This window comes from Vulpes vulpes, chromosome 4 (genome assembly GCF_048418805.1).
Source record: "Vulpes vulpes isolate BD-2025 chromosome 4, VulVul3, whole genome shotgun sequence".
NCBI classification, from domain to species: Eukaryota; Metazoa; Chordata; class Mammalia; order Carnivora; family Canidae; genus Vulpes; species Vulpes vulpes.
The window spans coordinates 77880977-77896595 of NC_132783.1; the positions used below are offsets into that span (position 1 = coordinate 77880977).

Consider the following 15619-nt stretch of genomic DNA (forward strand, 5'->3'; position numbering starts at 1 on the left):
AAACTGAGAAGGAGAAGCAAGTATAGGTGTTTTCTGTACAAGTCTTTTTTTTTGTATCTGCCTCTCACACTATGTACATAAAATTCAGTTGTCAATGATTCCTTAATATTTTCCATTTTTGCATTTCAAATACACTAAGAAAGCTAATACTATAAACCCATTATCTGTTAATACCACAGAATTCATTTGTTGTTTAGTGGAAAAAATATCCACAAAGAATGGGTCTCTATAGGCATCTAGGGACAAAGTACTGGAGATGAGAGAAAATCACTAAGAGGTAAGGAGATACTTGGTGGAAAGTTATGGTATGTATGAATTTATCATATATGTGAAATGCCTGTTCGAATAGTTGACTTGTTGCCTGAGGATCTGATATAAATGATGAAGCCTGCAACAATCTTTGAGTGGGTGGGATCACGCCTGATGGGGCAAATATTCCTGGTGCCAAGTCTGAATCTGAAAACCAGATCTAAGAAAGCCAACTCCATCTAAAATCATTTTGTGCGTTATATTTCTGTTTGTTCTTTTTGTGTTATCTCTTAAATCTCTTATTTAAAAAAAAGTCTTCAAATTTTGTTTAAACTCTCAGCTGTGCTACTTATTCCAAAAAGAGAATATGCCTTCTCTTGGTCAGAAGTGTCTAAGGGGGAGCAGGGGCTGCCTGAAGCCACAGTAAAAATGTTGGTGATCAATGAAAATTCCAAAGAGAGCTTACATCTCTGGGAACAGAAAGTCACATGAGGCTCTTCTTATTTGCTCTCAAATGTGAAGTCCTCAGAAAGAGATTTTCTGACTATTTTATCAAACTGTCACTACCCCTTATCCTGTCATTTGTCTTCATAGCACTTATCTCTAGTTGGCATTGTTGTGTGTGCCTATGATGTTTATTTTTTACTGCCTCATTAACTGGAATGCAAGTCCTCTGATGGTAGGCACTTCGCCTTATTCCCCATTGTATACACAGCAAAAAGAACAGCAGAAGACCCTGATAGATATTCACTGAATAAATAAATAAATTCTCAATCCAGTACCAGAAAAGAAATTTTATTTTTATTAAGGACCTGTGGCATTCGCTTCCAGGGACTAAGTCAATTTCTGCCTAAGTCACAATTTTGCCACATGGGGGCTCTGCTGTTAGCCACAGGAGATTCTAAGCATTCCCCTGCACCCTTACTGGAACTAGTTTTCAATCAGACGTAAGCATTAACAATACACAGAAGGTTTCTCCAGCCCAGTTTCAGAGAGTCCCCAAATTGACAGGATACATTTTAGTGTAATATAAGGACCCATAGGCTCCTATTCTCTGCCACTACACTGCAAACCTATGCAGCATTTCTCTTCTCTCCGAAGTTTAATAATCTTTTAAGTCCGCAGCATAAAATTAAAAATATCAGACCTACTGTTTCAGGAACAAAAATCAAACTAACCAATGGAACATTATGGTTTTTAATCCAAATCAAAATTTCTATTATCTTTCCCCACCTGGTAGTTGGGGAATTTAATTCTTCATGCTGATATATTTGTCAGGAAGGCAGATTTTAAAAATATACTAGTGTACCCAGTTAAAATTATTATATAAATGCTTTAAAAATACAATAGAAAATGCTATAGGCTGAATGTTTATGCCCCCTGCCCCTCCACATTCATATGTTGAAACCTAATCCCCAATGTGATGGTATTTGGTGGTGGGGCTTTTGGGAGGTGATTAGGTCATGAGAGGAGAGTCCTCATGAAGGAATTAGTGCCCTTATAAAAGAGGCCCCTGGGAGACCCCTTGCTCCTTACGTCATGTGAAGTTATAGAGAAAAGAGGACATCTCTATGAATCAGGAAGTAGGCCCTAGACACACATAGAATCTGCTGGCTTCTTGATCGTGGACTTCTCAGACTCCAGAACTGTGAGAAATAAAGTTCTGTTGTTGAAAAGCCAGCCAATCTGTGGTATTCTGTTAAAGCAACCTAAATGGGCCAGAACAGAATTTTTCTCTTTAAAAATTCTTGTTAAAAAAAAAAAATAAAAAAAAAAATAAAAATTCTTGTTACATCAGAATATATATGAAGCAAATATAGCAAATGTTTATTATGACACCACTTAAACAATATTGGCTTTATATTCAAAGCACAGACACACATGCAAAGTAGAACATCAAATATTAAGGTGCAAATTTAGTTAAGAGACATTTATAGTTACTCTAAAACTACTTTGCTTTACTGCGAGAAATTATAAGAAATTTAGGAATATATTATACATATATATATATATACGACTATAAATTTTACAGTGTGACTGTTTCTTACAAATTCCTTTATAGAATTTTTTCTAAATGAAAAGCTAGAAGACTGATTTCTCTCAATATAAATGACTATAAGTGACTTTTGATTTCTATTCTTTTGAAATGAATTTTTCGAGCCTTTGTTAGAAGAATACTTCAACACCAATTTTAAAAGTTAGTTTTTTTAACAAGAAACATTAAATAATTGCTTTTGCTGACTATGGAGAAGTGTGATGGAAAGTGAAGGACAGAAATACTGGTAAATATAAACATCAAACCAACATAGAATCATGACACCTTAATATTAACTCCCCATTCCTGAACTTGCCATTTGACCCATTACTGAATTCCCTGGTAGTATAAGTACCACAAAACAGAAATACATTTTTTTTCCTGAGCTCTAAGTCTCAGTTTACTCAAAAGTTTGGCAAGTTTTAGCTTTGCTACCAAATGTAAATAAATGTCCTATGCATACATTGGGGCTAGATATCATGCTTAAATTAATAAATGTATCCTTGCTCAACAAATGTTTTCAAGTTAAATGACACAAGGGAAGCAATCAACCAAATGCAGAGCATGGAACAAGATAAAGTCCAAATGACCTGATATCTTCCAATAAATTAATGGCATTAAAAAACTAAAGAGATTTCAGAAACATGAAAACCAAATGCAATAACTATGCTCTGCTTAAATCTTGACTACAAATCAACTTTATGAACTTAATATTAATTTTGTTAGGTACAATAAAGCTACATTGTTAAACTAAAAGTTTCTATTGGTTAGAATTGCATACTAAATATATATGGGTAAAGTGACATGATATCTGAGATTTGCTTTTAAAAATACTCCGGGGGCGGGGGAGGGGGGAAGGTGTGTGTATACAGGAAGAGGGGAAGGGATAGATGAAAAAAATTAGTAAAATATTAATAATTGGTTGAAGTTGATGTTTATTATGCTATTTTCTCTACATTTTTGTATGTTTTTAAATTTCCACAAAAACAATTATTTCCTCAAAGTCATGTGGTCTTTTCAGTCTTCAGAAGTCTTCCACTAAGTGTTATTCTTTAAGAGTCTGTTATTTTTCCCTATTGCCAAGTTAGCTTAGGGCTACCTCTGAAGAAAGTGAAGTGAGGAATGCAATGAAAACTGAAAATATGGATTGGTGCCACAGCATAAATACAACTTCAGGTAAGGGAAAGGGATGTGTGCTAGATAACCTTATAAGGGCTCATTCATTTGAATTTGCTTCATTTCAAGAAAACATTGGGAGACTATTATAATGGTTAGACATAGAACTTTCTTTATCCATTTATTTAAGTCAGAGATGTTCACTCATAACCATATGTGACCAAACATGGTTTTTAATAGAGCCCTTGAAGCAAGCAGATGGAAACTAAGGATATTTCAGAGACATATTAATGCTTTTATGAAATATCAGGATATAATTACAAATGTACAAATGTGTATGTGTATTCCAACAACTAGAAATAAAGAAAATCATTTTCATAGCTGTAGGGAACTCTTTGTTAGCATTCTGACAACTCCACCACATGACAGAGTAACTGAGTCAAAAACATTAAGCTCTTTAAATTATCTAGATCAAATGCATTTCTTGGTGAAAGCGTTTCATGAGTTAGAATACAGAATGTCAACAATGTATACTATATAATAAATGATTGTGGCATTAAATATGTAGTAGAAAGGGAATACTAAAGAATTTTTTTATTATTATATTGGTAAATTCTGACTCCACTCTTGGTCATGTTCATGTCCCTTGATACATGTTTGTTGCAGTATATGTTCATGACCAGAGAACCTAGACAAAATTAAATAAAATTAATTTTCTCACTGGTACTCTGATTCCAGAAACAATTTATACCACTTTATAAAGTATTTGTCCATAAATTATGGAAATTTACCTTAAATTAAAGCTTTAGAGATTCATAACACAGGTTTTATGAGTCCCATTCTGCTGATAAACAAACTGAAACCCTGAGAAGTTTGGCCAGAATCAGTTCCAAATTCCAAATGTCAACTGACACATGCAATAAAAGTATGTGTCATTCTCTAAGTTATTTTAGAAGGACATTTTCGATGCACCAAATTTATTTTCCAGTATACGTAGTCCTGTGTCTGATCTTTATGTAATTTTCAGCTTTCACCAAAACTTTTGGTTCCATTGCTCTCTGAGGTCATATGCAAAGACATTGCCTCTGTCTAGGCCATCTGAATAGAAGAAACCTACAGTTGCTATTGTTTAGTGGATAATTTTGCTAATCACTTTATAAAATATTTTTAAGCGTACCATGGTCCTTTGTATTTTAAAATGCATTAGGTGATGAGGCCTAATATCAAGAAGACATTTTCCAAAATTAAAGTCTCACAAAATTGAAGAAAAGTGAAAGCCAAATTTAAAGTTAATTCAAATATGTAGGCTTTTTTTTTTTTTTTTTTTTTGGTGTTTCGTAAGTTTATTTGTAAATTACTCTGGAGGATTGTTGACCCTATGCCCAAAATTTGACCCAAAGAAGCAGCTGATGGCTTCACTGTCCCTCTAGTTGCTCAACTTATAAAATAGGAATCGTCTTTAATTTCTCTCTTTATCTCAAACCTCCACTTCTAATCCATTAGAAATCTGTTGGTTTTACCTAAACATATATCCAAAACCTAACCAATTCTCATCATTTTCACTGCTTCCACACTGGGCCAAGGCACCGTCATCTCTCTCCTGAACTGGTACAATGGCCTCCTTACTGACCTCCATGTTTCCATGTTTTTATTGTTGTCCCATTCAAGTTCATTCCCACAACAGCAGTATGAGTGATCCTTTCAATGGATAACTTGGTTATATATCTTTAATCAGCACAGCATCTTGAGTTGGTTCCCAGTTTTCTACAGAAGAAAGCCAAAGATTTTACAATGGCATATGAAGCCCTCCATGACTCAGTACCTAGTACCTCTCTGGCTTCATCTCCAATTCTTCTACCCATTGTTCTCTCCAATCTAGACAGATTGGCCTGTTTGCAATTCATTGAACATATGATCTCTCACATGAGGACCTTTAGACTAGCCATTCCCCTTATATACTTAAGGTGAACAACCTCATCTCCTTCTAGGTTTTGCTCAAGCCACCAAGGCCCTAACCATCCCAAAATTTAACATTACAAGAAACAGACTCTTAGCTATAGAGAACAAATTGATGGTTACCAGAGGGGAGATAGGTGGGGGGATGGATGAAGTAGGTGATGAGGATTAAGGAGTGCACTTGTGAGGAGCATAGGGTATTGTATGGAAGTGTTGAGTCACTGAATTCTACACCTGAAACTAATATTGCACTGCATGTTAACTAACTGGAATTTAAGTAAAAACTTTTTAGAAAAGTAAAATTACAAGTTACCTTACCACCTACATTCCTAATATTCTCTATTCTCACTTTTCTCTATAGTACACGTTACCTAATAATATACTGTTTTTTGGGGGGAGGGGGCTTGTGCATGTCACCCTTTTATTTTTTTATTTTTTAAAGATTTTATTTATTTATTCATAAGAGACACAAAGAGAGAGGCAGAGACACAGGCAAGGAGATAAGCAGGTTCCATGCAGGGAGCCCGATGTGGGACTTGATCCCTGGACTCCAGGATCACGCCCTGGGCTGAAGGCAGATGCTCAACCGCTGAGCTACCCAGGCATCCCTGTCACCCTTTTAGAATATAAGCTTAGGGATCCCTGGGTGGCGCAGCGGTTTGGCGCCTGCCTTTGGCCCAGGGCGCGATTCTGGAGACTCGGGATCGAGTCCCACGTCCGGCTCCCGGTGCATGGAGCCTGCTTCTCCCTCTGCCTGTGTCTCTGCCTCTCTCTCTCTTTCTCTGTGACTATCATAAATTAAAATATATATATATATATATGTATATATAGAATATAAGCTTAGACCTTTGTTTTGTACACTAATATATTTCAAGTGTCTGGAACAGCATTTAGTACATAGCAGGTACCCAAACTATGTATTTGTTAAATGAACGAAATCCCTGAGGCCAATCCATTGTTAATGTATCAGTACATCTTCTTTAAGCCCTGATTTTCTAAGTTTTTTGGCAACTAAATTTCATGTTGGACTGAAATTGGGCATTATACACTAAGAATTTTTTACCCAATTTAAACAAAATATGTGCAGCTATTTGAAATACTATAAGTATAGTCTTTTTTAAAAAGTCTTCAGATACATGGCTACCCTTTATAATTGTATAAATCATTAAGGCTCTAGATTCATTGGGCTAATTTAACTTGTCAGGGAATTTATGGTTTGTTCTGTATGTGGTGGTAAGTGCAAAAGAATTTTAAATATATAATGTAGTATAATTTTGGTCCTACTGAAATGGAAATCAGAACTAATCATCTTGCTATAGTCAAAAAGTAAAAGGAGGATAAACTTAAAAGTACTATAGCAAATTGCTAAAATATTTTAGAATATAATTTTTTTCTTTTGGAAAGAAAAGACTCTATGTCTTTGGGCTTATTTCTGCAATCTCAAGTATTCAGTCTGCTTTGAATTGTATTATTTTATTTTTGGATTTTTCTGCTAGCACCGTGAATGGTCTTCCCTCTTCATGCACTTCATTATATTGAACCGAGACAGACTTAGTGGTGATGCCAGCTTAAAGGCTAGTACCAAGGTAGGAAACACACAGAGTAACTGGAGACAGACCCAGTCCAAGAATGGCTATTCATTACTATTGAGGAAGAAACCAATGATTCAATATTAAGAAGAAATATCAATTATGAGACTAAATGTGAAGGTGAGTGTAAAGTCAGAACTATGCAGCAAGATGAGATCAGAAGCCAATGTATTAGAAAAATGACTAAAAACTAAGGACAAGGTGTGGCACACAGAAGAGAATGTTCACCATAAATAATCAAGACTTTTCCCAGGAAAAGCAAAGTGAGAGAATTACGTTTTCTTTATGTATATATATTCATGAGAAATACAGAGAGAGACAGGGAGAGACACAGGCAGAGGGAGAAGCAGGCTCCCTGAGGGGAGCTCGATGTGGGACTCAATCCTAGGACCCCAGGATCACAACCTGAACCAAAGGCAGACACTCAACCACTGACCCACCCAGGTGCCCAAGAATTACATTTTCAATGGGCTCATCTGTGTTCCTGTCACCAGGGAATGAAGGAAAAAGAAGCACAAAGTTGATGGGGCCTCCAGCCATTGCAGAGTAGCCATCTGTAGCTGTTAAGCAAGACAGACATCTCAAAAGATACCTCCATGGACATGCAAGGAAAGTAAGAAGAAAAATCAGAGGTTCTTAAGTAACAGAAATATGAGAGAGAGGTTATAAATATGATTTCCTCTAGTACTTTTTAATAGATACAAGTTGTCAGGCTCCATTTGGTATGTTAGATGATAAAAGTTGTAACATGTCAAAGGGAATATTCAGAAGTATATTTACAGTTCTTATGAAATTTATGATTTAACTATGAAGAGATGTCTACATAAAAAGTGAAGATCATTTGCTGACCATCTAAGTCTTTCCACTTTCTACTTTTTTGCCTTTTTACACACATTCTTTAAGAACACTTTCTCCAAACTTGTACCCAAGATCATTGACTCAGGAATTCTGCAAAGATCAATCCCAAGTGCACAAGACTAGCATTACATAATCAATTTGTCCTACATCAAATGTACTTGTGACCCCCATAAAAATGTATCTATTCAATAATTGAGCATCTATTATGTGTCAAATGCTCTTCTAGGTTTTAGAGAAACTGAAGTAGGCAAAACACTGTCTTTGTCCTCATGGAACTTGCATCACAATATCATACGTTTTTATATCCTCTTTTCCTACTAGGAGAATATTTATTATTTTAATAACTTCCTTACAGTGCATTTCTTAAAGTTACTTGTCCATCAGTCTTGTTGATAAGTGCTTCCACTTTCATCCCATGAATCACAATCTTGAAAGATAGACAGAAATTTATTTTTAACAAGCTCTCTGTGGGATTTATATGCATTGATAACATGGATAATTTGGGAGGAACCACTGCCCTGCCCTTTTCATACCATCCTGAGGAATTGGTGATTCTCACTGATACCATTTATGTGACATCCCTTTGATTGTCATGACCAACAGTTACCAAACTTCTCATCCTTAGAGATAAATGTGAAAGCTCCCTGGGGTTTTCCACAGCCAATTCACCTGACAAAGACTGACAACGCAAACTTTTTAAGGTATACTATTTATCTTTAAACAAAATGATTTTCTCTATGAGACAGATGTGACTATATTCTGCTTTAGGGAAGAAAGAATTAAATATTAATTACAAGGTATGGTTCAAAGAACCAAAAGATTCATTTTAAAGATAAGGTTGAGATGATGGAGATTTAGGAAGTTCTCTTACTAAAAGGTGAGACTGAATGAATCCTAGAAATCCACTGTGAACAACGTAAAAATGTTCATTGAAGAGGCTCTTTGTGAGTTAATGATAGTCAGTATAGTCAATATTCAATATTAAACAATATGCAATGACAGTGAATACAATAAAATTGATATTCAAATAACAGCTAACACAGGTTTATTATGTGCTACACATTATTCTAAGTACTTTGCAGATATTAAGTTGACAATTCTCAAACACTCTATGTAATTTTTTTTGTTGTTGTTGTTACCATATCTCTTTTGTAGAAGAGAAAATGAGGCATCCAGAAGATAAGTACCTATTCAGGTTTACATAGCTGGCAAATTGCAGCCAGGATTTGATCCTAGGTGCAAAAATCCATGCTCTTAATCACTAAACTAAACTGCTTCTCATTAGTTTTTATAATATTTCTTTCAAAGACTCATACCAAAGAAGTTTATACAAACCTACAAAGCAAGATTGATTGATTGATTGATTGATTGATTTATATTACAGCTTCCTTGACCCAGTATCATATTCAGGCTAATTTTCACTTGACTCATTTTCAGATGAAGATAACATTGCTGTTGAGGCAAGATCACATAGTGGTTAGAGGTCCAAGCATAAGAGAGAGATGGCTTTGAATCTCAGCTCTGCCACTTACTGCATGAACTGCATCAAGCTACATCTCCAAGCTTCAGTTTCCTCATCTTCAAAATGAAGGTTATAATGCGACCTACATCATAATATTGTTTAAAGATAAAACAAGATAGCTCATTTAAAACACTTAGGAAGTGCTCAATAAATATTATTCGTGTAATAAATAGCAGTGGTATCAATAAACTGAACCAAATGATCTCTTGATTCTTCTACTTGCACTAAAAATGATTTCTCTTCTAATTAAAAACAAATGACAGCAACCCAAACAACAAACCAAGCCATAAGCCATTAAACCAATTATGTCTTTTGTAGGAAAACCAGAAAAGCTATTGGACACATTAATTTATATGTCATTAGCTATCCCCTGTATTCCAAAATGTATGTGCCTTAGCATCCTGAGACACCTTGCATAATATAATCACTGTGACTCTAAGAGGTCAAATGGGCAGGCAGTTAATGCTTCTCTGTGAAAAGCTCAATAATTCATTTTATAAATTTCAGTTCAAAGCCTACATTGAGGTTAAGAAAAATTGACATTCGGTCTGTGAACTTAATGTTAAGCTCCAGAAAAACTCTAGGCAGTACATGTTTAGCGATTAAGTGGACGCAGACAATAAAGACATTGCCAAATTGTAAAACAAGACTTGGAAATTACAGAAAATGTTGCTAGTTATTGATTACGGTGACCATTCAGTTCCCATTGAGCCACCCAAAAGAATCATTCATTTTCCAGCAGAGAGCCTGCTCATTTGCAAGATAAAAGAGAGACATTTCTGCACATGCCCATAATGTTCTTCACCACTGGGGGCAGCTTTACATAAGACTGCATTCACTGAAACCAAAGCAACAGTCCGAGCAGCTTTCAGAATGACAGTCTGCAGAAGTGAGCTGAGCGTGTGTGCGGTACGGGGCTCTCCTGCCTCCTGGGCTCCAACGCAGCTTTGTGGCTGAAGTGGGTGCTCACCCCCAGAAATGCTGGGCTATGGAATACAGATGTGGCAGCTCAGGTAGCCCCACGTTGCCTGGAGGACTACATCATGCTTCCCGATAAGAAGAAATTGTAGAAGCCAGTTTTTTTTTTTTAACGCCCCCCCCCCCCAAAAAAACTGTAAAGATGCAAAAACGTAATATCCACGAAGATCCTATTACCTAGGAAGATTTTGATGTTTTGCTACAAATGCGGTGTCGGAATTTATTTGTTCTTGGAGTGTTCTGCGTGGCTGGCAAAGAATAATGTTCCAAAATCGGTCCATCTCCCAAGGGGTCCAATTTTTCTTCCTGGGTGTCAGCGAGCCCTGACTCACCACAGTGCAGCTGACAGGGGCTGTCATGCAAGTGGCCCCTTAAGCCAAAGCAAAAGACCTAAGGACGACCTTTGAACAATACAAAGGATGGGTATGTTTTGTCATTTTTCTTCTTTCCTTCTTAAAAAAAAAACAAAAACAAAAAAATAAAACCAAAACCCTCTAGTCTGTGTTGTAATTCTGCCTTAATTATTTTAGAGAATACCTTTCTGTGCTTAAGACTATACATTCAATTGCTTAGTGGACACGTTTCCTTGCTTAACTATTAAAAAAAAAAAAAAGCCCTAAAGACAATCTCTTTAAATTTCAAAGAGGTGTTATTTGATATTAAATGTTGTTATCTAGATTTTAATTTTTAAAAGAGAAAATACATGCCTATTTTTGCTTGATTGAAAAATAAATGAATTCCTTTTTGGGGGGATAACTTTTCTAAGTTGTTTTTATTTCCAGGTTTCAATGTAATTAGGCTACTGAGCGGATCAGCTGTAGCACTGATTATAGCCCCCACAGTCTTACTGACAATGCTTTCTTCTGCCGAACGAGGATGCCCTAAGGGCTGTAGGTGTGAAGGCAAAATGGTATATTGTGAATCTCAGAAATTACAGGAGATACCCTCAAGTATATCTGCTGGTTGCTTAGGTTTGTCCCTTCGCTATAACAGCCTTCAAAAACTTAAGTATAATCAATTTAAAGGGCTCAATCAGCTCACCTGGCTGTACCTTGACCATAATCATATCAGCAATATTGATGAGAATGCTTTTAATGGAATACGCAGACTCAAAGAGTTGATTCTGAGTTCCAACAGAATCTCCTATTTTCTCAACAATACCTTCAGACCTGTGACAAATTTACGGAACTTGGATCTGTCCTATAATCAGCTGCATTCTCTGGGATCTGAGCAGTTTCGGGGCTTGCGGAAGCTGCTGAGTTTACATTTACGGTCTAACTCCCTGAGAACCATCCCTGTGCGAATATTCCAAGACTGCCGCAATCTGGAACTTTTGGACCTGGGATACAACCGGATCCGAAGTTTAGCCAGGAATGTCTTTGCTGGCATGATCAGACTCAAAGAACTTCACCTGGAGCACAATCAATTTTCTAAGCTCAACCTGGCCCTTTTTCCAAGGTTGGTGAGCCTACAGAACCTTTACTTGCAGTGGAATAAAATCAGTGTCATAGGACAGACCATGTCCTGGACCTGGAGCTCATTACAAAGGCTTGATTTATCAGGCAATGAGATTGAAGCTTTTAGTGGACCTAGTGTTTTCCAGTGTGTCCCAAACCTGCAGCGCCTCAACCTGGATTCCAATAAGCTTACATTTATTGGTCAAGAGATTTTGGATTCTTGGATATCTCTCAATGACATCAGTCTTGCTGGGAATATATGGGAATGCAGCAGAAACATTTGCTCCCTGGTAAACTGGCTGAAAAGTTTTAAAGGTCTGAGGGAGAATACAATTATCTGTGCCAGTCCCAAAGAGCTGCAAGGAGTAAATGTGATGGATGCGGTGAAGAATTACAGCATCTGTGGCAAAAGTACCACGGAGAGGTTTGATCTGGCCAGGGCTCTTCCGAAGCCGACATTTAAGCCTAAGCTCCCCAGGCCGAAGCATGAGAGCAAGCCCCCTCTGCCCCCCACGGTGGGAGCCACGGAGCCTGGCCCAGAGACCGATGCTGACACCGAGCATATCTCTTTCCATAAAATCATCGCAGGGAGCGTGGCCCTTTTCCTGTCCGTGCTCGTCATCCTGCTCGTTATCTACGTGTCATGGAAGCGGTACCCTGCAAGCATGAAGCAGCTGCAGCAGCGCTCCCTCATGCGAAGGCACCGGAAAAAGAAAAGACAGTCCCTAAAGCAAATGACTCCCAGCACCCAGGAATTTTATGTAGATTATAAGCCCACCAACACGGAGACCAGCGAGATGCTGCTGAATGGGACGGGACCCTGCACCTATAACAAATCAGGCTCCAGGGAGTGTGAGGTATGAACCATTGTGCTAAAAGCGCTCTTAAAAGCTGGGAAATAAGTGGTGCTTTATTGAACTCTGGTGACTATAAAGGGAACGTGGTGCCCCCCTCCCATTCCCTCTCTCTCTCTCACTTTGCTGGCAAGGTCCTTCCCAGTCCGTTTTAGTACACTCATAATACTGGTCATTTTCCTCTCATACATAATCAACCCATTGAAATTTAAATGCCACAATCAAAGCAAAGCTCAAACTCTGGTTTAGGGATAATGCCTATTGTATAAGACTCTTTATTGATCGCATTAATATCTCACTTGTTTCAAGATAAAACTTCTTTCATAAGTAATCCCCCACAGCTGCTGTTATTTCTCTTCTGGTGGGACCAAATCTTCTAGTTTTAGAAGGTTTGCTGTTCATTGGCAAATCGAGGAAAAAGTGAATGAGCCCAGGTACTGGGAGCTGGAACTGATTCTAGGAGAATGCTTGATTACGGGAACACTTAAGAGACAGAGCCTTAAAACATTGTCTGGCTTAAAAAGAAAATTGCAGGAAACTATCAAAAGATGGTGCTGGGTTAAAGAAACACCATGGGCAATTTCCAGAGGTGTTTGAATTTCAGTAAAGCGAGCCCACGGAAAAGTGTTGAAGGGTTAAAATGCTGCAAATACACAACTGAAAAATGTGAGATGGTAAAAATACAAAGTTTTAGACTTGAACGCCTTGTCTCTGAAATCCATCCCTGTAAAATCGAGCTATAGAGGTTTCACACTGTCAGTTTCTCCTAGCCCGTTATTCAGCCTAAATAAATTAATTAAATAACCGAGAAGCAAATTTGAGGAGGCAGATTTCTTCACTGTTCCTCACCTTAGGGAGTTTTCAGAGATGAGGCTTGCAAATGGGAAGGCAGCTTGCTGTTTGCCTATGGTTGGGAGCTTACCGGAATTTCTTTCCAGCTCTTTAGGGACTCTAATGTAGTGAGTGGCATCTTTAGCTCTGTCTGTTCTTCTGTCTGGGATTTGTCAGGCTGTCCTGTTGCATTCCATGATGTGCCCTGCACACGCTAGTCCCCTAATGACTGACACTTCATTCAGAGGCATACAGAGAACACATTCCAAGACATGTGTTCCACCAAAAGCTTCATTGAAAAGAATGATTTCAATAACACCTTAATAAATGTATAAAATAAATCTTAGAGGGAAAAAGACCAACTCCATGGCAGTTGTCTTTTGCTTTTCTATTACTGATGTTACAGTGTCCCTATGTTCATCTGTATTGTGAACTCATCCATCAGTATGATTCTGTACAGACCCTGTTGGCAATCTGCAAGCTGCATGCATGTTTTTATGTCGTAGGTGAAAGTTTATTGACTGCAGCACAAATATCATACCTTCTGTATCTCAGTAACTTTGAGCACACTTCAATAAGATTTAGAAAAATGTCTTTGGTCTGTATTGTATCCTCTCTCATCCTCCAAAATGAACAATCCTGTTACAGGAACAAAAATCAGAAATTGAAACAGTCTGTTTCGTTTAATTTGGCTTGCCAAGCCCCACATCTTTAACCACATCCCTGTTCTTCCAAAACAAAATCACTGCAGCAAAAAAGAAAAGTGAATGGCTATTTTTTTAACCAGCATTTTTATATAGTTTGGAGGCTTTTCATATGCTGAGAGGAAAAATCTAGGCAAGTCACCATGAAATATAATTGCAAGGAAGCCAGATCATAAAAAAAAATCATACTTTTATAAGCAATAAAGGAAAGGGGGTATTTAAAGTGGATTTCTCAAGGCACTTTGATTTTGATTAAATCTTTAAAAGAGATGCCAGTTCAGAAAAGCATCATAGCTACAATATATTTACCCATGAATAATTGTTGAATGTATATTTATTAATGGTAAATAGTCACAGATTCCCAATTCATTAATAACGCAGATACTTCCTTACAGTACTATGAACTGGATGACTGAGCCTACTGTGATGTTTTTCACTGAAGTTGTAATTTTTCATTTTTCATAAAATGTCACTAAATATATATTCCATCTCAAAAAGAAAATTTCTCTGATCAGCCTCATTTTTATCTGTACTAAAGATGGTTGTATTAATTAAATGCAGTGTTAAAGTGAAAAAGCCCATTTCTATTCTTTGACTTGACCTTCTGCCTCAATTGTCATGCACCAAATAAACTTAGGCAAGGGATATTTATACTTATATTTTTGAATTCTTGCAGTTCTCATTGTTGGGATCCTACCGGCATATATAAAATACGTTTGCTGTATTGAAAGTGTTTCTTAAATTCAAAGCTACTTCATGTGTAATATTAAATGAATGACCAACATTTTAAAGGCTGGTCATTTTTTAATGCCTAGCTTTATTTATAAGTTTAATCATATAATCAAAATAAAATTCCTTAGATTATAAAAGTTATTTTAATTCAGGACATGAAATTTTTTTTAAAAAGATTCCCCCCACCAACTTTGGGAATGAAGCTTCTCTATTTCTCAGGATCTTCCAATCACAGATAGATAATTCTTATAGGTTAAACAATAACTAGTTCACCATTTTAAATTTAACAAATCCAACTGGTCAGTGTTCTCCTGTTCAAAAGTTGTTGTCTTCACCCCCACCCCACAGCACTTTCTGAACTACATACTGTAAGTCTATTTTCATTATATATTTCACACTCATTGCATATTAGAGCAATGTAATTGATATTCCATTATCTGTTCCAAATTTACATGAAGTATCTGGCTTCCCTCAAAGGTGACAACAGTTACAAAACCAGCCTGACCTATTGAACTATACAACACAGATGCATCGGCTTAGAAAGAACTCAGTCAGTACTTTGAATGCTTTACCAGAGAGAGAAGAAATGCAGTTTAGTGACTGAACTGCATGGGTTTTTTCCCCCCATTTTTATGAGCCTCAGTGCCCAGAGTGCTATTGCAGCACAGCTTTAATAGTCCCAGTGCCATAGTTTTCTAAGCAATACTTACACAAGATATATTCCTTTTAAATGAGTTT

The 15619-nt window shown here is 36.9% G+C and overlaps 2 protein-coding genes across 7 annotated transcripts in view; one reads left to right on the plus strand and one right to left on the minus strand.

The window, feature by feature from the left end:
* The window catches only part of CTNNA3 (catenin alpha 3), a 1674060-nt gene that overhangs the window by 929822 nt on the left and 728619 nt on the right, over nucleotides 1-15619 (minus strand). The window lies entirely within an intron of this gene.
* LRRTM3 (leucine rich repeat transmembrane neuronal 3) overlaps nucleotides 10109-15619 on the plus strand; it is a 164217-nt gene continuing 158706 nt past the window's right edge. Inside the window, exons 1-2 of the mRNA XM_025986732.2 lie at nucleotides 10109-10726; nucleotides 11086-12617. Of these exons, the coding sequence (XP_025842517.1) occupies nucleotides 10723-10726; nucleotides 11086-12617 (1536 nt within the window). The 5' untranslated portion in view covers nucleotides 10109-10722. The remainder of the gene's footprint in view (nucleotides 10727-11085; nucleotides 12618-15619) is intronic.